Source organism: Falco rusticolus, chromosome 9 (assembly GCF_015220075.1).
Source record: "Falco rusticolus isolate bFalRus1 chromosome 9, bFalRus1.pri, whole genome shotgun sequence".
NCBI lineage: Eukaryota > Metazoa > Chordata > Aves > Falconiformes > Falconidae > Falco > Falco rusticolus.
Window position 1 is genome coordinate 24,107,569 of NC_051195.1, and position 27,199 is coordinate 24,134,767.

A 27,199-nucleotide genomic window follows, 5' to 3' on the forward strand; every position below is an offset into this window, starting at 1 on the left:
AGCAGCAAAACCAGTCATGACTTGGAGAATTCTTTGCACTGCTGCATTTTCTAGTGACTCTGGCTATATCCCTCCCTGACCAAACTCCACTTTCAGTGGTAAGTCGTGTTCTCAAATTGAGTAATGATGAAAAGGTCTTGTCCTGCCACATGCTTTATGCCAGCACACTTCTTTCACAGATTCTGCAGGCAAGAGCTGGGGAATAAGCAGAGCTAGTACTTTATGCTTTCTCTGTCAATCAACCAGACAGGTTTGAAAGATGCTGTGCTAACAGTTTCTGTTATCAGCCTATCTTCTATCTTTGTTCCACATAAATACACTTCTCTATTTGCTTTTTGGTCATGTAACAGTTTGACAGACACACTGAAAGATTAACAGTAACACTTGCAGTCACACTGATTCCAAAAGTCCCGTCTTCTTTAACAAGCTCCACAGTATAGATTTCCTTTGAGTTGGTTTCAGATGGTGATGGTAAGTGTGAAGAATCAGCTTCCTGTCTCAAAAATATAAACACTAATGAGACTACAACATCTAAAAAAAAAAAAATAAAAAAAATAAAAGGAGAGGGGGGTGGGGAGGAAGTGAAAGGAAGGGGAAAAAAAAGGAACAGAGAGTTTCCAGAGGATAGAAAGGGTTTGATCCTGCTGTGACTGTAAGCCTGGAATGGTACCATTTATATCCCTGACATTATTTCAAGCTTACACTAATGTTACTCAAAATATTATCTGTTTAAATGTGCATGAGCTGAGTATAAATAGGGAGGCTGTCTAATAATAGGATATCAGACATGAAATGCTGCTGTTCAGTGTCTGGTTGAAATCTTAAGAGACTGCAGGAAAATAATCAAAATTTTGTACATCTACTGGAAAAAGGAGGAGAATTTTTTAATGACATTTTGTAGAACAGTGTCCCCATTTTTTCACATTCCAGACAGGTCAATCATCTTGACATTTCCAATGTAATTTAACAAGCAACATTTTCCAAGGTTTTCTTTTTTCATTCCTCATTATTTTAATATCTTGGTCACTTCCCATCCTTAATATAGCCAGCATGTTTTTAAGACACATCCTGGGCATACTATTACTGAACAGCATCAAAATCTCAGTTACCTCCACATCCAGGCTATCAGCTGAAGGAACTGGAATCCTAGAGCCCAATTTTGGTGCAAAACTCCAGGAAAGAGCCTTCTCAAGTTCATCTATATTTTTGTCCTGTTCTTTGGGGACAGCTGTGTGACAATCCTGAATCTTTTTTCTCCCGCTGTTTACACAAGAGATTTCAGATCCACTAGTGCTGTCTCCTCTTGATAGATTCTTTTCTTCATTTAATCCTTCTTCATACATGTCTGTAAAGCCACACCAAAATAAAACGTTGCTGAATCGAGCAGTAAGTAAACTTGAAGGCTATTATTATTATTATTACTCAGCAGGGGAGGACCAAGTAACTTCCTACATCAACTGGTTCTAAAATCAGATCTATAAAATAAGTCTACCACTGTAAGATGGAGCACTGTGTGGAGAAATTTGTTTGCTTCATCAGAGCAGAAGACTACTGCTCTATCAGAGAAAGAAATGCCAAAGTTCCCTTGGTATTCAGCAATGCAGCCCATAATAGATTTTTTTTCATGCTGACCATAGAACAGAGTTCACATGATACCTACCAGAAGTTGACTTTTTCACTGCTAGCCCTATGGCTATTATAACTCGCAATGAGTAGCAAGAAAGTACTACTACATCCCAGTGCCTAATAAATACCAGTATCCTGAATTAACTGTTAGCATTCCATAGCCAGCAAAGGTATTTGTCTTTATACCTTTGGGTTGAGAGATGATGAGCTCCACTTCATCAGGAGAATTCTGTATGATTTTAACTGCAGTATTAAATGAAACGCCCTCGAGACTAATATTATTCACAGAGATGAGTCGTCCTCCTTTAAAAAAGAAGGCATAAAAACAAGACAAATCATATCTAAATAAGGAAATAAATCCAGAGTAGCTAACTTTAAAACACAGAAGTATTTTAATTCTGATTAAAAACTGAGGACAATGACCTGGTTTGATATTTCCAGCTCTGTCTGCAGGTCCCCCAGGGATAATTGAAGCGATAAAGATACCGAGGTCTAATTTTCCTACATTTTCTCCTCCAATAATTACAAAACCTGCAAAAATGAGATAGCATGAGAATGCAGAGACACTGGCAGTATTAGAAAAGATTAATCTTAGGAGCATAAAAGGCTCTTACTGCAATGGCTTAAGTTTTACATGGTCTGGTGAATGGGGAGCTCTGATTTACATGGCACCAAGGTTTTGATTCAGGAAAGCTTTAAACTCATGTTATAATTAAAGTGTCCTGGTGACTTTGGTGGCTATTTAAATATAATTTCTCAGTAAGAATACTTCCGTGGCTTGGGACTTTTAAAGTCATAAAGTAAGTGGACCTTAGCTTTAACACCTGCAGGAGGAAAATGGTGTAAAAGCTCAGTAGGTAAATTTGAACATTGTTCTGCATCATGTAATCTAGGGCCCCTGAGGCGGGCCATGTAGGCTTCTAATGGATATGTAAGAGATATTTTAGAAAATGAAATCTATTTTCAAGTAGTTAAATTTCACAATCCTAGCTGAGAATATTCTGCTTATTGCAGAATATATTCTTCTCACTATTAGAATAGTTGGGTTTGGGATCAAGATATTCCGCATAGACCTGCACCATTTAGAAATTTGCTGTTTAATTGTATTAATGGTCAGCTGTGAAACCTGATGGTCCTCTTAACTCATCCACAAGAACAGCTTACAATGCAATAGTGTATTGTATAACAAAAATGTTATCCACGGAAGAATCCAAAATTGGGAAACATTCATGTTAAGCTTGTGTACACGTTTTACACCCCCACAGGCAATACCTGAAAAGTTTGCAGAATGTCATCTCCCCCTATATAAGGTCTAAGATAAATAAAATCTCTGCACATGTATTTCAGATATGAAATTAGACCCGTGTTCCTTTCATTCTACTCTTAGCACTTGGTCCCCTTGATCTCTGTGGCCTTAGTTAGTCCTCTGAAAAAAAATGCAGTCTTGATTTATGTGCTTAGTCCTTTTCAGTCTTGGAAATTCTAAGTCCTTCATAAAGAATTGGTAGTCTTATTCCATAAGAAGAATAAATGAGGTGAAGAAGGTTACAGTCTTGCCCATCTTGAGTCAGCAAATATCAGTGTTAGCACCAGAATCTGATAGTCCCAGTAACAAAAATAACATACATGTTCCTTACTTACCAAATCCATTTTTAGGGTCACGTTTTAGGCTGACACAAATGATTTCTCTTTCTAGACCACTTAGTGAAACTTCCTTTTGGGTGGCTGGTGATCCAGGTGCTGCAGAAACAAAACAGCTAGAATAAATGCAGATTAATGCAGGGAGACAGTAGATTCATATAGTATGCAAAACTGGGGCTTAAAAATGTAAAGATGTATTTTGTTCTTGCTTTCAACATTACCATTACTTCTGAATCAGATATAATTCAGGAAGGAAGCTTTATCAAGTGTTTGGAAATTTGCATTCTTTAGAAAAGTATATGTACAGTAGCTGTCTAAGCTCTTCCCGTAATGTTTTTTTCTGAGACTATGCATTTATCTACAATGTTTTTATTAAGATTAGGCTATCTAAAGAGTCAGACATGTTGCGCTCATTGAACATGAGGGTGATTTGGACACAAAATCTGGGTCCCTTTGGAAACTTTAGCCTTCAGCCTTTTGGCCCTTTTGGCTGTGTAGGTGCAATCTAGTCAGCACTGATTGTGATGGTCACTTTTGTAATGTTAACAGTGCTTAACATTGTGCAGTTGCCACAGCATGTTTAAAGTACAGTTCTAATTTATGAACAGACAAACCAAATAATCATAGCTTCTTATTCCATAGATCTGTTCACTGTGTGCATGCAATATGGCTTCTGTTAGAAGGCTAGGTGTCCAGTTCTAATTCCAGTAAGTGTCATTCAAATGCAAGAATGGAGGAAGGACCTGGAGCCTAGGTTGTCTCTTGCATTATTTATGGAGTTGTAGTTCTTAGCTGCAAACTAAATGATGACCTCTGAGCACAGGGATATTGCCTCATGTGAGAGTCCTGGGTGTACTGAACTATGTCTCTGAAAAACATTAGGCACCACTGATAAAATAATTTTATCGTGAAGTCCTTTACCAGTGATCCTGATGGGAAACAGGAACGAAAGGGAAGAAAACAGCATGTCTTGCTGAAGTCTGGGTTAATTCCCAGGACTAGAAGTGCGAAAGGATATTCTTTAATCTGTAAGTAGAATGTATTTTTGTCTTCTGCTATTGAAACAATAAATATGGAAGGTTACCGTCTCTCATTATGATGATGATTATACTCACCACTGATTGTGTTCTGCGTTGAATGGATAGAGAGGTAGTCATAACTCCTTTGCTTCCCATTCAAATTGATGTGCATTTCTGACTGGGATAGCCCTGATGTGGATCTGCATGGCATAAAACGGATTGCATTACAGCAAATCACCAAATGGTATTTAGCACTTTTCATTGTCATTAGCCTGTCAGAGCCAAGTAGAGGGTGCACATGTATACAGTCTTTCAACAAGTATTCTGACTTCTGGGCCACATTTCATTGTAGGGGAGTGGTAGTTTATCCTTGCCAGCTTTTCTTTGAAATAACAGCTGCCATCAGACCACTCACATCATGACTTATTTCTGCCTGTGTTTTTCTCTGAGCTGATGCAGGCACCAGGAGAGCACAGCGTAGCCTCAGCATGATTCATTTAGCCCTGCTGTCCATTTAGACAAATCCATGTCTGAAAGTTTTCCTGGTAGTTCATGTTCTTGGCTCTATTCTCAGTATTATAAGAGGCACTAGAATTCATCAAAGGCCTTGAGACTGTGTGCAGCTATAATATCTGCCTACTCTGGTGAATGCACCAATGCAAAGGGAGAAGCTCTTACGCTCTTCTCTGTGATTTGCACTTTTAGACATGGAGGAATCACTTATGTAAGACCTGCTCAAAACCAGCTTCCACTGTGCATTTAGTTCACATACTGCTATGTCCAGAGAAGACACACAGACATTAAAGATTTTACTTTTATTCTCCCTTATTTTTATCCTTCTCCATAATGCAGTAAGTGGCTCATTCCTAAGTCTAGTACAAATTTAAATGTCACTCTTTTTCATGTTCTTATCTGTTAGACTGTTAGCTTTCTGCTTGTGTTTGCACTACTGCTGGCACCATGGAGCTTTTTGGTGTGGCCACAATAAAGACTGAAAAAAAAAAAAAAAAAAAAAAAAAAAAAGTCTGCCTCACAGTTTACCATAGAGGTTTGCAATGATATAATCTATGAATGAGTGTTCTTACACACGTTTAGAGGAAAAAGCAAACCTACCTGCCAAGATTGCTTTTGTCTCTAGTCCTGTTGTTGGTTTCCACACTGAGGTTGTCACAAGATTTGCTCATCATCCCAGCAGAAAGGTTTTCCAGGTTTGCTCCATAGAGCACATTCTCTGAACGAGACAGTCTCTGAATCAGGGCAAGGTGTTCACGCTGAGCTGCATACGCAGAATTTGATTTGTCTATTTCCACAAATTTACTTTCCTCTGAATAAGAAGGGACAGAGGAGGGGAGAGAAAGATAAATCCACTGATATTATCCCATCTTCTTAAGCTCAAAGGTGCTTTCTGTCTACACTTTTGAACTTGCTAGCAAAAACCCTGACATGGCGGATATATTTGTTCTGGTATCCTTGAGGATATCTAGGCCTTGAGGCAAGTGGAAAGGCTTTCCAATCCATTTCTTTCATAGAAAGTATACACTGTATTTAGATTTAATTTGTATGAATTATACTGCAAATTCACTTTCCACAAAGACAGATGAAATGCACAACCCTGCATAATTTAAACCTCAGTATCTCTGTAAAGTATATTTTGTAAATATTCGGTATGTGAGAAGCATCTGTCTGTCAAAGACTGAATTAGCCAGGTTGGTAGTTTTCCATCCTTCATGGACCCACTGGCTGTTTGCTCTGAGTGATTTGCACAAGTGAAGTTCAGTAGGGGACCTTCTTGGTGGCAATGCTTGCTACCTAATTTTCCACCTCTGTGTGAAATCTACTACTTGCTTAATGACATCTGGGCTCTGCTGTATACAAATCTATCCTCTCAAAAGATTTTATTTCCCTGAAACAAGATAGTGCTGGAAGCAGCACTGTTAATCTATTTAGGTTGTCAACCTAAATGTCAACCTAAAACCCTAATGGTGGGCTGGAGAAGGCACAGCAGGCAATTGGAGACGTGTCGGAAAGTAAAGCAAGAACCCTGCTTGGTACAGGCTAGCACAAATATGGGCTTTAACTCTGCTTGCATGTGACAGCTGACCTCACATGTGTTTTCCTAACAAATACTAGCCTGAACGCAACTTTCTAGAACACTCTCTGCAGCATTAAACCTGGGTTTCCTTTTTCCTCAGCGACTTCAATCAGGGGCATTTGTTAAGGCATGAGAAGGCTTAACTGCCTGCAGTATTAGTTCAGTCTGAGAGCTGCCATTGTGATTTCAAAGTAGGGGGTTGCTAGCAAGTTTTGAAGAGATGGGGACTTACACATCTGAACAGTGCAGCAGAAGCAAGAGTTTTCTTCATGCAGAAAGAGCCTTATAATCTCTTGCAGCCTCACGCTGTCTGTCACTGCCTTCACAAAACCTTTTTTCTGGGACAGCAAGCACACACTGAACCTCAGAACTTGCAGTTGCACGGCTTATGTAAGTCTGGTTTGTTTCAGTGATTTGGGTGCTTGTAATCAGGACTTGGGTTATAATTTTCTTAGCTCTCAATCTTTTTGTTCTCTTGTATGTGGAATGTAGTAATTTTTAATAAGATATATTACCACAAGCAAATGTGACATAGGAAACTTTAAGATTCACTATTAGCATTCATCTGTATGCTATAAATCACAGTCCCACTAAGTTACGGTTGAAGCTACAGGAGCCCAAGCAAGAAAAGTTGCCTTGAACCTAACTGTCATCCTAGCACCTTCTTCCATGGTAACAAATTTGTGCAGGTAGAACTTCAGTTTTCATGAAAATTTTAGTGGGAAGGAAGCAATAGATCAATCATCCTGTTATATCCCATGGTATAATTGGTTGCCAATACTTGTACAGTTTTGCTAGAGAACGTAACACTTGATTCTCCTGCTGTGACTCACTGGGTCAAATACTCAGTGGTTGTAAATGATCATGATTCTGTTCAAGACAATGGATGAGCTAGTGAAAACTCATGTTGCACTGAAGTCAAGAGTTTGTAGAGGAATTATAGAGGACCATATGAAAAGTTTATTTGTAAAAAGTTTGTGATGATTGGTAAAAACATGAGGTATGAAATGTTAAGAAAAAAAAGGGGAGAATTGTAGAGGAATGAAGCTGGGTTAATTAACATTGATAATACACAACTGCGGGCTGGCTTCAGGGGAGGTGGGCTGGTCGATGTAGGCAAGGTGCAGCTGTGGCTGGTTCTGTTAAGGGGTTGGGCAGCCAACGAAGAGGGAGGAGGAAGAAGCAGAGAGAGGGAGAGCATGGCTGGGACGAGGAGAAAGCAGCAGAGGGACTAGCATGAAGAGTATGTTGGTATGAGATGGTAGAAGACCTTGTTGCAGCTAGCTAGTTTGGAGAGTGCTGTGACAAAGAGTGATGACAGTTGTCTGCTTAGGCTGTTATTTCATATGTGCCTTGGTTTCCTCATAATGATTCTCACCTATCTTTACAGAGCATTATGAGAACTGTGGGTGAGAAGTGCTATGTAACTGCCCTGGTTTAAGCAGAACCTTGTCTTAGAAGCTATGGAAAATGTGAAGTCTAAGGAGGTATTAGTCATGTCTTCCACGGACATGGGAAAATCTAAGGTAACAGCAGCTAGCAGTTACATAATTGAGTGGGTATGACTGATGTGCCTTTGGTTTAATGGTTTTGTCCCGAGACTGAACCATTGAGTTGAACCCCCGATTTAGGCAAAAATAGCCAGTTAACTGAATTCAGCTCCAACATATCTGAGCACTGCTATAGTTATTCTTTGTGTGGAATGTTTCTCATGTTACATTTGGGGTAAATCTGATACATTTCTTCAGAATCTTCAGCAGTTTCCTGAAGGGAAATGTAATTATCCTTTTTTGTAAAAAAAATCTGAGTTTAACTACATAGTTACTGTCATCAGAGAATCTCTCTCTACCCCTTGCACATGCCCGCTCACATGCACATGCTATATTAGACTTACACACCTCTAACTTCCAGTGAAGAGGAAGACATTATTTTCTGGTCTGCAAATGAGAAACTGAAGCACAGTGAAACGGATGTGGCAGGTTCCGATTCTCAGTTTCGCTGAATGCACCTTTCCTAAAACCTAACTGTTCTATGGCCTGAATAATGAAAATGCATTTATACCTCACCTGATGAAATTTGCCGAAGTTGCCTAGAATTCATCTGTGCATTGAATTTGTGTTGGGCAGAGCAGAGATCCAATAAATATTTACATGTCTTTGCTGTATCGGTAACGAAGGTGTGTTTCTTGCCACTGAAGCTGCTTTCAATCATGAATTTTTTTCTCTAAAGGAGAAAAAAGCACAACTTGCTTCATGAATCAGTCATTACAGTGAGGCACTGAAAGTTCATTTGTATAATTTTTTTGGTTTGTCCATTTGTATTTATGCCTGACTGCATGCCTTTTGGGTGCAGTAAATGCCTATCAAATTCAACAGCTGTTAGTGAGGTGTCTGTCATCAGGATCATAACTGTCCTACATCAAAAGTCAAGAGCCTTTGGTCATTGACTGCACTGAGAGCAGGTTGATAGAACTCGGAGAATTTCACCCTACAAATTTTAAAATTATTAAGCCCATTTAATGTGAAAATGAAAATATCTTCAAGGTTTAGAAGGGCCGCTTTCAGAGAGCAAACAGGCAGGGAAATGTGTGATGCAGGTTCACACCTACACTGTATGATGGTAGACTGATATACCTCTGACGGCAGAATAATGTTTAGAAGGGGTCACAATCTTGTAAACAATACCAGTTTGTTAACAGACATCAAAATACTAAGAGATGAGGATGGGAAAAAGGAGATACGGAGAGAGTAAGACATACTCCCATGACCTGATGTAGGTAGGAAAACAAAAGAAAAGAGAAAGAGAAGACGAGAGAGGAGTTAGTATGGAATATGCCATAAAGATTTTTGACACAGTCTTTGTAATAGTCAACACCAGATCATTCAGTTTTATAGTAATTTGGCCCCAACCTTAGCAAAAAACCCTCCAGAACTAAACCTCACTAAGAACTGCATATCTTGGTATCCACGTCCAGATCCAGCCTTGATATTAGACTGTTTTCAAAAAGGACTTGCCTGTACAGAATAAGTCTAATTCTGGCTCCGAGTGCAACAAATTTATTAAAGTGACAAGCAGAAGGGGAGTAGAGGAGTAGAGTTGGTTCCAACTCACGTGAGCTGAAATTCTTTCTGTTTCGCGCCACTGGAATCTTAAACTGGCAATTCTTGTGTGATTTTTGACCTCATACACAATGATGCCTTTGGCACAGATTCCCAGGATGATGTCCCCTCCTGCTGCTTTCTTCTCTTGGGACACATGATAGAATAACACTCCATACTCAGGAAGTTGCTGAGTCACCTTGTAGAGAAAAAGTGCATTTACCATGCATTATGCAAAAAGAGGCATGGGAAGAAAATGTAGGTAAATGGGTTTGAGTGTCTTCACTGAATATTCTTTCAATCTCTCAAGAAACCTTTGAAAACCCTTACCAGATTTTCATACCTACTGCCTCACAGAATCATCACCTTACTTTGGTATGTCGTAGAGCTATTACATGCATTCATTTTTCATGTGTAAAACTGAAGTAACACTTTCCCACACACCTCATTTGAAGAGGTAGGAGGATTATGTAGCTTCCTGTACCATAAACACTACGGTGGCACCGAGGTACTCGGCATTACTGCTACTTGGCACCTGTGTGCATTTCTGAATGGAAAACCATGCAGGATTAATGCTGCTTGACTACTGTTAAACCTTTTTCTTTCCATTTTCTTTTCTGTGTCTTTGTTTCCCTGAGCAAACCCAGAAACCATGAGGTATGATGATCTTCGTAAAACTGCTATTACTTTGGTGCCAGGGCTACTCTAACATTGTTAGGGGCTTTGTGTGGTTTCCTTTCTACAATAGTGATGACCAACTGGAAATCTCAACTGCAGTGAAACCACAGCTCCCAGCCTGCATGGAACTCTCTCAGGTACATATGCCCATTTCTTCACGGCCATCATCTTTTAAAATCAGACATTATAAATTTCCATTGCCAAGATCTTAAGTTACAGTGTTTGTTAAATTGTATCTCACCTAAATATATTGGTGACTTTTGAGGGAATTTCACTGTGCCAGAATTCCCTTCAGTGTCAAACTTCATAATAACAGATCTTCAGTGTTGCTTCTTTCTTGCATGGTGCTCATTGCTGGGTGAAAAGCTAAGCAGGATTATGTTTCAAGGGACTGAGGAGCCAGCTTGTGCCCCTGCCAGCTAACTGTGCAGAGGATACTGATGAACCCACCTAGAGGTTCTGGGTGTTGCTTGTCTTTCTGTCTTCTGCACTTGGTCACAAAATGTTAACACGTGACTCGGACCTTTTACAGAACTATGTATGGAATATGAGGAGGGTTTTCTGTCCTCTTTTGTGATCTGCAGATCAATATGAGTTTATTCTAGAACTTTTTTTTTTCCTCCCCTAGGAAGCTAATGTAGAATCCCCAAATGACTTTTCAACTGTGGACAGAGATTTTTCAGTGACCAAAATAAAACGGTTATCTGTTTTCCAGAAAGTATCCAGAGCAAAAATATTTGGGTCCTGAAAACTGGGGCATCTAATAATCATTGGATGAATCTGGGTTTGAAATTTTTAATCCCTTTCATATTTTGAATTTGCATGTTCCTGCCATGGGGGCTCTCTTTCTCACTTTGTATGACGTGTTGGCTCCTTCTACAGACTTACCCATTGAAACTGATACTAACAAAGCTGCTTTTCTTCATTGGATTTGCCACACATGGTGGGACTGTCATTAAGCCTAAGCTTCAATCTATTTCTTCAATTCCACTGGCAGTTAGATGAGGAACGAACATAATTAAACAGTAACTGAACTAAAATAATGTTATAAATAAAAGCATGTGGCACTGCAGCAAAATGGCTACCGATATTTATCCATTAGCTAATCTCTGATATTTTTCATTTGATGAAGAGCAGAGAAGTTTAGGGGAGAAGCAGAAAGTAGGGGGAAAAAATTTAAATCCCACATCATCATGACACCCTAGAGGCCAAGAGAAAGAGTCATGTGAGAAAATACTTCATATAACTCCTTCCTCACTTCCAGGGTTCACAGATATTTTTAAACAGATAATCACTGCATGCTTAGGAAGTGGCTGAACAGCTGCTGTAGTTTCAGAAGTCAAGAAAGTGCTTACTCCCATGTTTTATAATCATCTCTAATACATTCAGTAGGTGTGTTTATAATCATCTGGAATCCAGGCATGTTGGGAACATGCTGAAAATTTGCATCAAACCTTAGGATGTTGAAAATACACTGAAATGTGTATTAACACTTTATAAACTATCAGTGAAAGGAAACCTACCATGTAAATGTGTTTTAAGTTATTTAGAGTGACAGTATCTACAGCAGAATGGAATTCTGAGCTTTTTGTTGACTATTTAAATTTCTTCACCATATCTAAAATCCACTGTATCAGGCAAGAAGAAAATAATAGACAATGGTAAATATGAGAGGGTCTTTCTATCTCAAAATAAATAAATAATGGTTGGGGTATGGTATGTTACCTTTAAAAATTCTAGTTCAGCTTCATCCTCAAATAAGGAACGATTCATACAATGTAATTTAGCAAGCTCTCGCTGTACATATGCCAGGGTCATTTTCTCTATTTGGCTTGCTGGAATGTAGTCTTCAACACGAAAATAACTCTTTCCATGCATCTTTGGGAGAAAAAAAATGAAAAAAACAAGAAAGGAGCCTTTTGCTGAAGTCACCCTGTTGTCATTTCCTAAAAGAAGATGAGGAACAGCAGGTAGTGTCTTGACAGCCAAATGTGCCTCTTGCACAGCCAGGTGCTCAAAGCATACGGGGCTTCTCTGTGTAAAGGGAAGAAAAGATGTGGGCCTACAGGGGTGCCTGCAGGCTTGCACTTAGAGCTGGCAGCTACAGCTGCATCAGTACAACGTACAGTGGGGGACCCAATACCGGGATAGGTCTGACCAGATGGATCAGACCACTGAGAGTTCAATTAATAGAGCTAAACTGATTTAGATAAATTAAGATGTGGCAGAGCACATCAATGGCTATTTTCTGTACACTTCTAAACTAGGATAACTAGTTCAGGTATAATACCATCAGCAACCCTTCTGTCTTTGCAACTTGTGAATCTGAGCATACAAAAACACCAGCTGTGAATTCTGCAGTGGTTGTTTATTTTTCTATTCCATGTTCTCTAATCTCTTTAAGCCCCTCTACACATCCAAGCTGTGCCTATGTTGGCAATTTTCTACAGATTTTTCTGGAGGTTCTGGGCCATGTTATCAATTATGCAAGACCAGGAGTCTTTCATCATTCTGCCATATTTCCTGCCAAATTCATCTGGCTCATTACTGCTCCTTAATCAGGAAAATCTTGTGATTTTTTAAATTAAATTTGAAATGTGAGTACTAAAGGACTTAGTTGAAATTATGTGGTATTCTCATTTCTTCTTTAAACTCTGTGTGACAAAGAAAAGCTGCAAAAGCTGTGAATAGAGACCTCTGAGAAATACTGTATTATTTATCCACACCTCAGAAGCGTAATTGCCAAGCTCTGCCTGTAAAGCCAAAGCGCCGAGTTTCAGGGTAGTCTCATCATTGCAATATAATCGCTCCTCCAAAATATCTTTACGAAGCTGCAGGTAAAACTGATGCCTTGTCAAGCTGTGCCTGGAACACAAAAGGGTTTAGGAAGATAGGAGGAGCCTTGAACAGTCACCCTAAATGCTACTGTTTTTTCTGCAGTCAGCAGAACCATGTACTTACTGGATAACATTAAAGTGGTTGACAAAGAATTTTATCCTTAGAAAGAGTGTGAAATTAATGATAGAGGTTTTCTTCTTGGGTTGATCATTCCAGCCATCTGGGGCTACTTTGTAGAGTTTGGTGTCCTCATCCAAAAAGAAGAATTCTTTACCTGAAATGAGAATTTTGAGTTCTATGATAAGTCTGGAGATACTTCAGTAGCTCAAAGTTCTGCTGTCTCCATTCAGTGCATCACTATCAATAAAAAATAAAATGAATCATGGATGTCAGTTGAGATTTACTTCTCTGTATCATGGCTTAATTTATTGGTGCTTTGACGGAGAACTTAGGATATCAGTGTGTAATTTAGGATTACACCTGTTAGATGCTGGATTGGTGTGGTGTCTATGGAATCACTCAAAAATTGATGGGGCTCACTGTGCTCACCATTCAGGTTCTGCAACCTATTGTAATCCTCGTGCCCTACACACAAGTATGCTTCTTCCTAGTGCCTCAGCTGTGCTTGCCATCAGAAATGGGCTGAGGATATGTGGGTCTTGTAGATGAAATAGCTGAGCCTGTACGCCAACTTGTATGTAGGAAGCGTCAGCCTTCCTCAGTACAGTGCTTCCCGGAACTTCTTCTGGAGCTACATGGCTCAGTGTTACTCCAGTGTAAGGCTGGGACACAGCCTTTTCTGCATGGGAATATCAGCCAGTGACAGTATGGCTGTGCTGGTGCATAATCCTTGGGTAGACTTGCTTTGCATCAGTGCAGTTCTGCATAAACCAACATACCTTACTTTTGCTTAAGCTTTAGATCTGCTTTCATCTTAGGATCTTACTGGAATTCATTAATAAAGTCACTACAGAGGCACTGAGGAAGAGAACTTTTATTGTGGATAACTATGTCTTGTTACCTTTCAGGTAAGCCAAGCCAAAGTAGAAATGTTCCACCAAATTTGCATATGCCACCACGGTGTTGAAAACATCTCTTGCCTTGGACTTGATGTCACATTGCACCTCAAGGCACTGCCCATTGAGTAGAATCACATTGAGATCCCTTTGCGATAAATAGGATTTCCCTTTTTTGGTCTAAGAACATGTAAAAAAGAATGAAGAATGAGTGTTAAGTACAAGCAATGCAAGTTCCACAGCATTTTGTTACAGAGGCTCCCTAGTCTCGTGTCTCTATATAACCTGATGGAACTGGTCACAACACTATGCTATTCCCTGCCTCCCTTCTTATAAATTAATATACAAAACATTTCTCGTCTTTAAAAAAAACACAGAATCCCAACAAAACATCTGAGCATACTCAAACTCTACAATCACCAGGGTTATTCTTGCTTCGAGGGTAATTCCAGATTATATCTGCCCTGATTTTTACTGCTTTATGCTGTCAGCCTTTTACCTTATCTTAATGAAAGGTAGAGAATGTGCCTGCAAACTGGAGGAATCCAATGCATTGGCACTAAATGTTACATTGCATATTTGCTGTATAATCTTCGTCTCAGAAGTCTTGTGCTAAAGTGATCATTTTTAGCTGAGAAGGATAATCTAAGCTATTTTCACACCAACAGAAATAACTACATAGCACTGAGAATTAGATGACCTCCTTTCAAGTCTCAATACCTCTGCAGAAACCCTAACTTGGTTTGGGAGGACGACACAGCAAGAATACTGAGTTGGGACTCAAATTCAGCTTAGAAAGAACCCCAACTAAAAGGTCACTAGACTAGTTCTAAATTCTTAGTGTTCATACTTACCACAATTGATCCAGGCAGCTGTAAGGTCACTGGTGGTTCACCAGACAAAATAATAAATTCTGGACCTGAAAACTGTAAGGAGGCAATTTAGAAATTTAATAAATGTCTCCTAATGCAATGAAGATCCCAAACACTAGTACCAATGAAACCCATTTCTGTTGATCTGTATGCTGTAGCTAATGAATTTCAGTGTCTAATAAGGTGCAAATACCAGTTGAAGAGTTCTCTCTGGGTTGTCTCCTGTGTGGGTTGTCTGGGGGTCTAATTAGGGGTAAGCTAATGCTGAAGCCTTTTCCTCTATGAAGGCACTTAACCAAGATCCATTCCCTTTGCAAGGCACCTGTTTTCATGATACAGAAACTTAAGTTCTTCTAAGGCTTTTTCCCATTTGATTCCCAAATTACTATGAGGACAGTCACAGACATGTACACACACACACACCCCCACACACACACCCCCCACTGGGATTTCATAAGCCTAGCTTCCATAGGCAAACACACTAAAATGCAGAGCTTCTTCCCTGAAATGAAGGTTGACTCATATTTTTTATTAGCAGACATTGTGTTCTTTTGATTTAACTTCAACAAACTTTAACAGCACAAGATGGTTGGTTTTTTATTGGTGGTTTGTTGTTTTTTTCCCCTGAATATCCATGTCAAGGAATTTTGCATATTTGGGGTTTTTTTTCAAATTCGTCTATGATTTTAGGTTCTTGAAGCAGATGGAAATCACTAAATGTCTGCAAGTGGTAAGATGTGTATTCTTCCAAACATTCTCCATGACTCAGTAACTAGACCCATTTAGATCTTCTTTTTAGGATACTGGAATGCCTCTTCATCATGCTAGCATTGTCCTGCCAACAGACAATGCAGTTTTGTATCACATATAAAGAGGGACTAGCACTGTTGTAACAGTTGCTGGACTTCTGAGGAGCTCAATTAGCATTCCAACAAAAAAATATATTAACAAAATTTAAAACTATGTTTATATATAAAAATATATTTTTCCAAATTATCTAACTGAAACTCTTGATCAAAGTTCTGCCAAAATCAAAGTCTTGACCTTGTGAACTGGGAATGTGTGAAAGGACTCACCAGCCTGAAACCTATCCCTTCTGCTTCCACAACGGAATGCTCCATGGGCAGCAGCTTTGTGGAGTTTTCTGTGATACAGTTATTTCTGGGGTTTTGTGATCCAGCTGCTAAAGAAACATTATTCTTCCCCATGTAACAGAGTCCTACAACAAATCAGCAACTAGAAATAGTCCCTGAGGTGAACTATTGGTTTGGCACTTTGAGCACTCTTGACCAGCAAGTGTTCGGGTTCAAGTGTCTCTGTAAATGTTTTTGCTTTTCTGAAACTCCTGTCTAAGTGGTTGATGAAAACAGTCCATATGGTGTTTGATGCTTGCAGAAATCAGACATGTAGGTCAGAGAGGGTTGGATTATAAGCTTTTGCTTAGTCTTTATGGACAAGAGCTTTCACTGCCTCTAGTTCTGAGTTACCACAACGGAATCGCGTCCAAGTTGGAGTCTGTCAGTTCAGAATACTCATCTAATGACGTGACTCAGTAGCTAATATGCATTTCACTGGTGAATGACAACTGGATGAGAGAGGCTTCTCTTTAATGACATCTACATTTTGAAATCAGCCTATATGTTTTCCATTAGTCACCTTTTCCTTCCTGTGAAACAAACATTTCTGTGATGCAGCAGCTGCTGTGTAGTCCTTTGTAGACACAGAGAAAGTGGAACCTAAACTTAGCAGGTTCTGTCTGCTGTTCTTCTGAGTTCCACCAGGGATTTCTTCTACAGCGCTGACTGACCTTCAAAGGAAATGCTATAGTGAACAACATATGTAGCATGCAATCAAAACAGCACTGACTTGAGAACAAAGATCTTAGGGTACATTGACTGGCAGAATATTATGAAATCCAGGACAATGTCAGTTATAAGTTGTGAAATGTTTCTTTACAGAAAAAGAAAAGTAAATTAACAGGGATAATATTACTGATGCCCTTCATAAATAAATCTACTCTGCTTTAATTCAATAACAGTCTTTCTTTTTTTTTTTTTTTTTTTTAAATTGTTATTATTTGGTGAGCCAGATCTGGCTGGTTTAAGTCTGGTGAAGTCAACAGGCAAAAAATTTAGCCCCATGCCTTTCTGGGAATTCTACAGGATGAAGTCAATTCCTCATTTCTTATTTTTTGAAGCAAAAAAGCTTCAGAAAACTGTAACATACGTGGTTACATTATTCAGAATTTTCCAGGAATGGGAACTAAATTATTTGAATACTAATTCATTAGAATAAATTAATGTCTTTGGGAACCGAGTGAATTTTCAATTTAATTAAGGGCAAGATGTGTGAAAGATTAGAAAGCTGTCTTTATACTATACTTTTAACCCATAAAGTAATGGTCTTTTCCACATGAGAAGACACACATATGCTTAGAATAAACTTAAAATAAAATATATACCCTTATGAATGAGAAAAGAATGATTATGTGATATAGAAGGAAAAGTTTTGTTGAGGTGGGTTTTTGTTAATTACATAAAAACAAATGCCAGTCACACAGAGGGTTTTTTTGTTGTCCCAAAGTTTTATCATTTTCTTTTGCATGTTGCAGAGTTGCTTCAGGGAACTAACTATTCAGTGAGTTTCAAAAGGTTTTAAACAAAGTTGCTGGAGTAGTTGCTGATCTCTTCTCCCTGATATCCAGTGACAGAACATGTGGGAACGCTTCAGAGCTGCGTCAGGGGAGGTTCAGACTTGGTATTAGGAATTATTTCTTTACTGAGAGGGTGGCCTGCAATAGACTTCCCAGAGAGGTGGCTGAAGCCCCAAGCCTGTCAGTGTTTGAGGGGTGTTTGGACGTAATAACATGCTTTAACTTGGTCGGCTCTGAAGTAGTGAGGTAGTTGGACTAGATGATTGTTGCGTGTCTCTTCCAACTGAACTATTCTGTTCTGTTCTATTCTATTCTATCCTAGTATACATTCCCCTGTCTATAAAGATATCGGTGCAACCTCATAAACATCAACATTTAACTAAGAAATATGCCTAAAAATGACCTGAAGTTACTTTTGTGGGTATAAAGATAGTATTAGCTCAAAATGTAAGATACTGTGTTAAGAAGACTTTCTTTTCGTGTGGAATATACTTCCTGTTATTAGTCCTGTGAGTTGAAAGATGCCAGACTTGACAGCTGTCTTCTTTATATATAGGCCCTATCCCTGCCTACACTTAAAAGTTTAACTTTATGAGATGTAAGTTCTGTCAGTTGGACTGCTTACTGAAGTGAGCGTGATGATATTAGTAAGCTTTATAGATGGTAAATCCGTTGCTAAGTGTTGTGTTGGTTGTCCTCCTATATGGCAAATTGGTGGTTTCTAAACTAGTTATTTCAATTCCACTGTTGTCATGGTACTTATATATATATAATAGGATGGTGACCTTCGTAAAAATTCAATTGCAGATTATTACAACCAAAAAATGGGTTTACAGTCCCTGAAGTTCTATGGGATATGGCTTGCTGGAAATTTGGAGAAAAGTTAATCTTTCAGCAGGAAGGAACATTTTATTGGCAGCATGATTTTAGATCAAGGATATCAAGGTGATACCCAGGTTGTTAGTCAGAGGATGGCAATTGCTCTAAAATACTTAGCAAATAAATCTTGTGCTATCATTGGTATTGGTGTTATTGGTATATTGGCATTACTGGTATCATTGCCAGGTGTGTGATGCACACATAGTTGTCTGTATATGCATATATGTATGTGTGGGTAGTTAGGTAGACAGAGATTTCTTTCTTCACACAAGCTCTGCCACTATCCTGCAACCTGCCTGTAGTTCTTTCATATTGCGGGTTTAGATGTATACTGGCGTATCTCACATCACTCAGATTATCATGACTGATTTATCAGGAAGTTCAAACTGTTTACTTGGGGTACGTTTAATTGGGAGTTATCTAAATAGAGCATTTCCTCTAGGCCTGAATTACTCATGTCATGGTTAAAAGAAGAAGCTCCTGTTTAACTGGGTCAAGAACTCAATTTAAATGGGATATCTGTAGGGATTACACGGTTCTTAACTATGGGATTCTGGTCTTTGTGGTGCCTAGAGGCTAACAGTACTTACATCTCTTCTTCATTTGGAAACAGGCATGATCACAACTGCACTATGCTAATACCCAGTCTGGAAAACTCTTTTTTGGCAGCAGCGGTGTTTCCCGAGCTTTTGAAAAGGAGTTAGTATCAGTTGTACAATTTAAAGCTTTCTTTGTCTATGTCTACAGGGCTGCTGTACATGCCATGGCTGAAATGAGGCTAATCCTCATGACCAAGCAGAGGAAGCAGAGGTCTTTACTGCTTGCGTCCCTGGGTTACCTCTTCAATAAAGTGGCGGTGCAAGGCTGCATATGGCTGACACAAATGAGACAAGTCAATCTAAGAACTGAGATGGAAATGCAAATAGTCCACTGAAAATGATGGATCATATACATAGTCTGTCATAACCACTCCAGAACACGTCATACCTCTCCTAATGTGACTGCAAGGCCTGATCCAAAATCTGAATGTAGGCAAATATGGGCTCTGCAGAATGCCTTGCCAGGGAAAGCAATGGCTGTTCATACCTTGTCAACAGGTTTTCCCCTTCCATGCTCTCTGTAGAGCTGCCTCCCAATTGTTTCAGTCACAGTGAGCTATTGATGCTTACCTGTCTGTTTCTGACAGAGACAGGCTAGGGGCAGCTGTTCTGGGAGGCCAGTGACATCTGGCAAGACACAGTGATAAAGGTAAAGGTAGAAAATTTCAGTGTGCTTGTTTGCATGGATTGCTCAGGGCCAAAGCTCCATTTCACTAGAGCATTTGGACTGTTTCTCTTGGAGCCAAACTGGAGGTGCACTTTAATTCTAGATAATCAGTATCTATTATCGAAACATGTTCAGATAGTGATCCAGGCATTTTCTGATGACGGCATTGCCACCCTAGTTGTCTGATTCACTTGATAATAAAGCAGCTTCCATCTTTGAGGAATATGCATTTTGATTACCTGTTTATGAAGAGCTTGTAGCTACTTTGCGTCCTTGACCCCCGAAGGGTGGGGTCCCATGACCTGTGTGTCTGTGGAACTCTCCCTGAAATGAATAAAGGAAATTTCAGAACCAAAGGAATGGTAGCAGCACTCAGCATCATGTCTTAGAACAATTACAATGAGGAGGAAACAGACTGGCTACTTCCTCTCCTGTGTCCTTGCTTGGGCATGACAAATGGCTGTTTGATAAGGCTAACTGAGTATTACACCAGCAGTATTCCCAGTTCTATAGTTATTGTTACTTCCTCTTCGTAACCTTTCATGTGCATGTAATTTGGAGAATAGTTGTGTAGGTACAATGGTTGTTATCTCCACACGTATGGGGGAAACTTCTGAAAGAACTTCTGCTCTTCAGAAATTAACTAGTATTTGTTCTATTCCCAGGTGGGGAAATATGGAGGTGGGGGGTGGGGGGAACCATGAAACTTCTCTGGCTTAATCCAAGTAGGATATAAAATCATTGAAATGAACACGGTTTGTAAATATTTCACTGGTTATTTACTTCATTAAATATATTGTGAATGTTTCTACATTGTAAAAATCTGGTGGGAATATAGGATCGTTTGTGAGTCATTAGCAAATAAGATTTGTATAATTTTTCACTTTCAGTCATCTCTGCTGCTACAGAAAGGATACACATTGCTTTATCCAAATACATGAAGGCTGAAATGCATAGGGACAAAGAGAAAGGGTTATGCAAGTGGTAGTTCCATGAACATTTCTTCTCGCAGCAGAGATGTTTTAAATCCTTTAGGGAAGGTTGGAAAGGTTAGATTTTTCTTCACCTGGACATTTTCATTGATCTTGTTTGTAGAATTGCATATTAAACTCTTACTTGGGCAGAATGATAAAGATGATAAGATAAGCTATGTAGAAGCAATCATTTAGGTCAGCTTTTTCTCTGGATAAAATATCAATGAACTACACCCTGAGACTTCACTCTGAATTCCAACATGAAAACATGACATTGAAGTCTAGTGTACCAACCACCAACTGCAATTTTAAAAACTAGAAAATCTATGGTCACGTTGCTAAAATATGCATAAACATGTTTTTTCAAGCTGCAAATGGTAGTGACAAAATGTGAGATTTGAGATAAGCCAAATACTCAGGGATAGTTACCAAAGTTAAGATTCAGTCTTGCGTTCTAAAGCTACATGCTTTTTAATGAGAAAGCTTTGCAAAATTCTCTGCTTACCCTATAGGTTTCACATAATTGTATAAATACATCTTGAAAAGCATATAAAATTCCCCTTAGGTTTTGTCTCAGCTGTTATGGCAGTGGGACAAGTTGGCTAGTTTCAGTGGCCAGACTACCATGTTTTGATCACAAATCCAACACCTTCATGATGTTTAAGTAACATGTGGCCCTCAAAGAAGTTGATACAGTAGATTATTAAATTATTATATGTTAAATAAGCTTCTAAAGTACAGTCTGGATAGAGATATTGATCTCCTTTAATAATGGTGCTCTACTAGATGGTAATATTTCTTTTCAGAGAAGAATGCATTTTTCTAATACATTATCTCATGAAAAAATGTCTGCAGTGAACAAGCTCTCACATTCTGTGTTTTCTCCTGTATTTTTAGAGTTTTACAAAATTTTGAGTACAAACAGCTACCAATGTCTCAGTGGAGACTGAGACACACACAGATTCACTGGAATGAGCCTTTGTCAAGTTTATGACCAATTTTTTTTAAAAAAAGGACTTAACAGGCTTATGGGTTTACCGTCACTATGTGCCAATTAGGTATGTGACTGACACATATGTGTCGCATAGGGAGCAGCTGCAATCTCTGGTTTTTATTGCTGCTGGTATTGATTGCAATTCTGGAGCTTTAGAAAAGAGCCTTTCAGGAGGAGAATATCAACAGCAGTTATCTGAGTAGCCTCACCTTCCTCATCCTTGGGGCTGAGAGCTTGCGGCTGAGAGGCTATTACATGTTTGGTTTTTTCCCAGGATGTATTTGCTTTCCCTCTGTGAATTATCTCCTGGCAGACTTGTGATAACACAGTGGTGACCCAGTTTTTTTGCCATCTTTTCTAGGGAAATCATCCCTTGAGATCATGCTCTATGCCTTTTATTTTGCCTAGTACATTTTAAACCTTTCAAATTTGGAAGAGTTTGGGTAATATGTACCTACAAATTTCATGAGAATCAGCAGCTGGGTATCATAAACCCAAATGAATGCTCCACAGTGAGAAAAAGCAAGGACTACTCAGCAGTGTTACTTGTGGCATCAATGAATTAACCAGTTGGTGTCCATACACTGTTGCATCATAACTGATGTAGTGAACACTACAGTTATTGCCTTAGGGAGGAAATTTCTGGGATAAAGAAACACACAGATGTTTACAGAGCACATGTGAGTCCATGCCACAGGATGACATAATTCTCCATTTCTCATGGAGGCTCATAGAGGGAGGAAGTAAACTCCAAAGTACAGAAGTAAACTTCCACCTCTGAATCTGAAAGCTTAGGAGAAGCTCCCCCAGGAAGGGTGGGAAAAAAGGTTGAAAGAAGATGGGAGGGTGGGTAACTGGAATGGAGAATAGGAATGGGCAGGAGTCTGACAGGGGGAGCTGGAATGGTAAGCTTGTTTTTTTAGGAGACACTGATGACATCTGGAAACAAGAACTTTTTGCTCTTGGACAGTGTGAATGGCCTGTCTAGATGTCCCTAGCTCAGATTCCAATTTAAACATGAAGATACACAGGCACAGCAATATTTCCCTTCCTGCTGAATTCCCTTCTTTGCTTCATAGTATCCCACTACACTGTGATTTAAGTGGCTTGGGAAGGACCCTGACAGATGTCGACCGCTGGTTTTTCACTGAATGGATTATCTCCCGAACAGTTTCTTTCATACTATTCCTGCCATGAAAGTATTGAAAGTGGAGCTAAAATTCCATCTCTGATATCTCTGGACAAAGTAAATCAAAAGAGCAGCATTGCAACCTAGTAGTTAGCACAACAAAAAATAACACACTGAGCTGGAAATACACAATGGTTTTAGGACAAAAATTAAGAGAAAACAAATGGTTGATTGATTGTTTTTTTTCCTCTAGATTTCAGAATTTGTCCCTCTGTTTTTGAATGGGCTTGAAGAAACTTTAATGCCCACTATTCAAGTCTTAGGTATTATTCATAGATTCAACTGATCTCAGTGCTGCCATATTGACATTGCCCATCGTATGCATTTGTGGCATAGCTCCACTGTTTCTCATCTGTTTCAAGACCCCATGTTCCAGAAACATGCTGTCAGGCTTTCTCTGTGATCTGCTGGACAGCTTCACGTGGTAAAGGGGGCATAAAGCAAGAAAGAAGTGATGGTGCTGCACGGTAACGGGGGAATATATAGCTTTACAGTAGGACACAAGTAAAAAGGGATCCAGTATAAAAGGATCCTTTTTCTCTGCAGCTTAGCACAAATATATGTCCCTAGTCATGTAACTACAAGTGCATGGAAGTACCTATCACCTGACCATACATGGGTAGTCTCACATTTCAAGGGACAAAAGAGATGAGTACATAATTCATAAATATAATATTTCAGGAAAATCTTACCTCTCCTGTGTCCTCGGTTAGACAGTATCAAAGATGTACTTTCAGAAATACTATTAGAATCACTGTAGTCCACAGAGAGTTGTCTGTAATCTTCTGTTGACCGACTATAATTCATTAATCTGGACCCTTTGTCTAGAAACAGAAAGGAAATATGGTGAATCACATACTTTAATTATAAATCACTGTATTTGCATGATAATGTGAATAACATTTGGCTTTACTAATTTTTATATAGTCCATGTCTATCTGTCTTCTAACCCTGACTTAGTTCCTTAGGGACTGAGGAAAGCTTGATAACTTCATTCTGTTATTTCATAATCTTGTTTTGACCCAATATAGTTCTCATAGTTCTCCTCAACCATTCCAAATAAAACAAATCTAATATATTAATTCTATTCTACATATTTAACTGACAAGTTTCAAAGTGCAGATAACCTGCAAGGTTTTACTCCTGTATATTCTGAGGCCCAAAACCTTCAGCTATAAAGTATTCTTTCTGTGCACAGAACAGACAGTGCCCAGACACAATCCACTACCAGAGTCGGCTGCATAAATTCCGTTAAGGGATCATCCTAAATCATTAGGAACTACATATTTCTGTTGCAGCCTAACTTTACTTCGGTTGCATTGTCTCTTATCCTTTTCCAGAATCTCAGAAGATAATAATTTTTAATTTAAAAAAAAAATTAATTCTGCCTTGAAAAGTGTGGCTCACATTTTCAATGTAAGTGACATCCTGATTCATAGAAGTCCTTCAGCAAATGTAAGCCATGTGACCTGAACCCCTAGAAAACACAGAGATCACCCCCAGATGCATAGTCACTAGAAGCAGTAGAAGGGAAATGGCAGGAATTTGTGGCTAATAGAGGGCTGAAGATGGGACCATCCCTTTTGGCAGCAGCAGAGTTTTCATCAGTTTATGCAAGTGTGTATCTATAAGCTCAGTTTCTGAGTAAGTGAGTGAGCCAATATGATTTGAGGGGTGGTTTGTCTAGCTGTTTTCAAAGGAATCCCCTTTTCTTATGACCAATAATACCTAATAGAAATGTTTCACAGGCATTAAAGCATGAATGCTTTAATGGAAGTTAATGGAACTTATATGTGATCTGCTGAACAGGAATTGGACTGTTCATATACCTGATGTTGAGCATATCCAAAAAAAAGTCTGGATAGCTTGAGCCAACTTTTCACTTGCCCCAAAATCAGAGATTTCTGTTGAAGTGAACAGTACAATATAGAGACTAAGAAAAAGAACTCTCCGACCTGAAGTCCACATTTAGTTACAGTTAATTACTCTGAGGGATAGTAAAATCTTGATCTTAGTCAAATGAAATGTGAAAATTGTATATTCTAGTTTATTTGTATGAGCAGGATTTGGTCTTATGTCTTGAAATCACTCCAACAATCCATGTGTGGATTTATAAAATGTCTTCTGAATACAAAAACGAAACTAAAATGAAAAGGAAGCCACAAATCTTTGTTTGAGTGATCAAATAGGAAGGATGAATATATATTCCTTAACGGCAACAGAATTCCTTCATAGAATCCCACTTGTTACCTTCAAAAATGCATGGGAGTATACGAAATACAAAGCAGTTTAAAAGTAGGTTTGTTTTATATGCACAAGTTTTATGCAAAGGGCCTTCAGAGTCTAATCTGTGCAAGCTGATTTGTTATCACTGCTTCACAGCCCTCAGACTACTATCCTTTGTGGAAATAAGGAACAGAAGCCTTGCTGACTTGCCTCAGAGTCTTTCCATTATGATATCATTTATATGTAAAGCAATAAATATCCTGTCCAACACTACATGTAATCACTACAGCATGAAATTAAACAATTCACCGAGCTTGGGAAAGACTCTGAAAAGGCTGGCTGTATCCTTATTACACAGTTCAGATTATAAGTGTTTCTTTACCTTGGTGAAAATTCATCTGGGAAAACAGTGGTGAGGTGTCCGGTATTTTCTCGTGCAGTCTTTTCCTTATGACATGACTTCTGTTAAGCTGAGAGGTTGTGCTGTCTTCGGTGACTACCTGCTCCACCTAGAAGACAGTAGTCCTGCAAGTCAATGTCATATGATATGTGGACTTCAGACTCTCATACTAAAGTGATCCTTGCCCTCTGTCTTCCAGGGGCTGCTGATTTGATTGGTATAAGCAATGTCATCTCCTCAGTTTAACACAAAGCAGGACTGGGTTTTTCTGGCTTCATGCTGTCATGCTAGCTGTATTTAAGAGAGGACACCCTCTGTTACAGGAGGAAATAGAGAGTGCAAGGGAAAAGGTCATCTCAGAATGTTAATGAATACTGGTTGAAAACAGAAAAATATATTTGCAGTGTGCTTTCCTCCAGTTTCATTCAGCTTGTCAATAAAAAAATGCTTGTTGATATTTCAAATCCTGAAAAAGACTCAGGTGCTCACTCATTAAAGACTTGACATAGTCAGGCTTGATAGTGTAGAAAATGGTCAGTTCTGCTTAAGGACGATGAATGAAACTCTCAATATGATGTAAATGTGACTTCTTTGAATTTCACAAAGAAAATCTGAAACCAGAGCAACAATGGGGAACCTTTTCCCTATGTAAAGTCCATTCCTTTGGCCAATATGAAGTTTCTGTAAAGGTTATGATTGTGTCAGTAGTAACCAAAGAAATGAAGACACTGTAAGTGCAAAAGCTGGATTTGTATCATTTGTATATTATCCAGGGGTGTAAGAGTGGTGTGAGAGATTACTTCATTGCCTCATTTGCTTGTACACCTGCCCACTCAATTTCCTACTTAGAAGCCTAGAACCAAATCTCACTTAATTCATACAAGCATTAATATCAGGCAATTGCTCACTTGCATCCTATGTTGCTATTCATCTCTCTCACCAAAGAAAAGTTGATGATTAGAGTATGAGAGTAGTACCTACCTCACTGACACTTCCCACAGCAAACTGGACCATTTTCTTTATATAGACATTTGCAGGTAAGGAAACAGATTCCTTCTGATGTGCCTCACATGCTTCCAGAATTGATTCAGGAGAAAGTCTTTTATGTGGCAGATCTTCACATAGTGTCAGCAAGAGCGTGTGTAGTTGGTCACTCAGCTGGAGGGACTGAGTCAAAATGGAGATATAGTTAAATGACATCTCTCAGTGGTCTGAAACCCTGTTTGAACTGGGACCAGGAATTTTTGTCTTTCACCCTGGGTGCAAAATGCTTGCTGAATTCCTTTAGATTTTGGGAAGATTCCAAACAGGCAGCATAACAGCACTGAATGGAGCCTCTAATGGGATCCAGGATAGCCTTGAAGGGAACTAGCTTCTACAAGGAGGGTCATCAGCCTGTATAGGAGCTATTTGGTGACAGACAACAGCTCAGTCTGCTCCACAACTTTGCTATTTAGACTGTGAATCTTAAAGATTCATGTCTGTAAGACCTGTGGCAACATTAGCTTCAAAAAGTTGAGGAGTTATGCCAGCCAAAACTGTTGCCATAGAGACCAGATACTTAAATTTTAGTAATTTAGCTTGTAAAGCCTTTTCTCTTAGATCATGTGTAATCATGAAAGGGAGGTTAAATCTAGTAAAAGCTTGTGCTCTCTAAATAAAAAACATGCAGTCAAAGGCATGGATGTAGAAATGAAGTAAATTGTGTGCAAAGATACAAATCTTTCAAAGGATTCTG

General features: G+C 39.0%; 1 protein-coding gene across 6 annotated transcripts in view; it reads right to left on the minus strand.

The window, feature by feature from the left end:
* FRMPD2 (FERM and PDZ domain containing 2) overlaps nucleotides 1-27,199 on the minus strand; it is a 77,218-nt gene that overhangs the window by 35,432 nt on the left and 14,587 nt on the right. For all 6 annotated transcript variants that reach the window (XM_037400706.1, XM_037400708.1, XM_037400711.1 and 3 more), the window contains exons 5-23: nucleotides 26,443-26,628; nucleotides 25,444-25,570; nucleotides 23,528-23,659; nucleotides 19,918-20,002; nucleotides 16,537-16,687; nucleotides 14,863-14,934; nucleotides 14,014-14,188; nucleotides 13,116-13,266; nucleotides 12,881-13,019; nucleotides 11,880-12,032; nucleotides 9,490-9,675; nucleotides 8,445-8,601; nucleotides 5,400-5,610; nucleotides 4,383-4,486; nucleotides 3,268-3,366; nucleotides 2,050-2,157; nucleotides 1,813-1,929; nucleotides 1,110-1,345; nucleotides 389-493 (exon numbers count right to left, since the gene is read on the minus strand). In XM_037400706.1, the coding sequence (XP_037256603.1) occupies nucleotides 389-493; nucleotides 1,110-1,345; nucleotides 1,813-1,929; nucleotides 2,050-2,157; nucleotides 3,268-3,366; nucleotides 4,383-4,486; nucleotides 5,400-5,610; nucleotides 8,445-8,601; nucleotides 9,490-9,675; nucleotides 11,880-12,032; nucleotides 12,881-13,019; nucleotides 13,116-13,266; nucleotides 14,014-14,188; nucleotides 14,863-14,934; nucleotides 16,537-16,687; nucleotides 19,918-20,002; nucleotides 23,528-23,659; nucleotides 25,444-25,570; nucleotides 26,443-26,628 (2,694 nt within the window). The remainder of the gene's footprint in view (nucleotides 1-388; nucleotides 494-1,109; nucleotides 1,346-1,812; nucleotides 1,930-2,049; nucleotides 2,158-3,267; nucleotides 3,367-4,382; nucleotides 4,487-5,399; nucleotides 5,611-8,444; nucleotides 8,602-9,489; nucleotides 9,676-11,879; nucleotides 12,033-12,880; nucleotides 13,020-13,115; nucleotides 13,267-14,013; nucleotides 14,189-14,862; nucleotides 14,935-16,536; nucleotides 16,688-19,917; nucleotides 20,003-23,527; nucleotides 23,660-25,443; nucleotides 25,571-26,442; nucleotides 26,629-27,199) is intronic.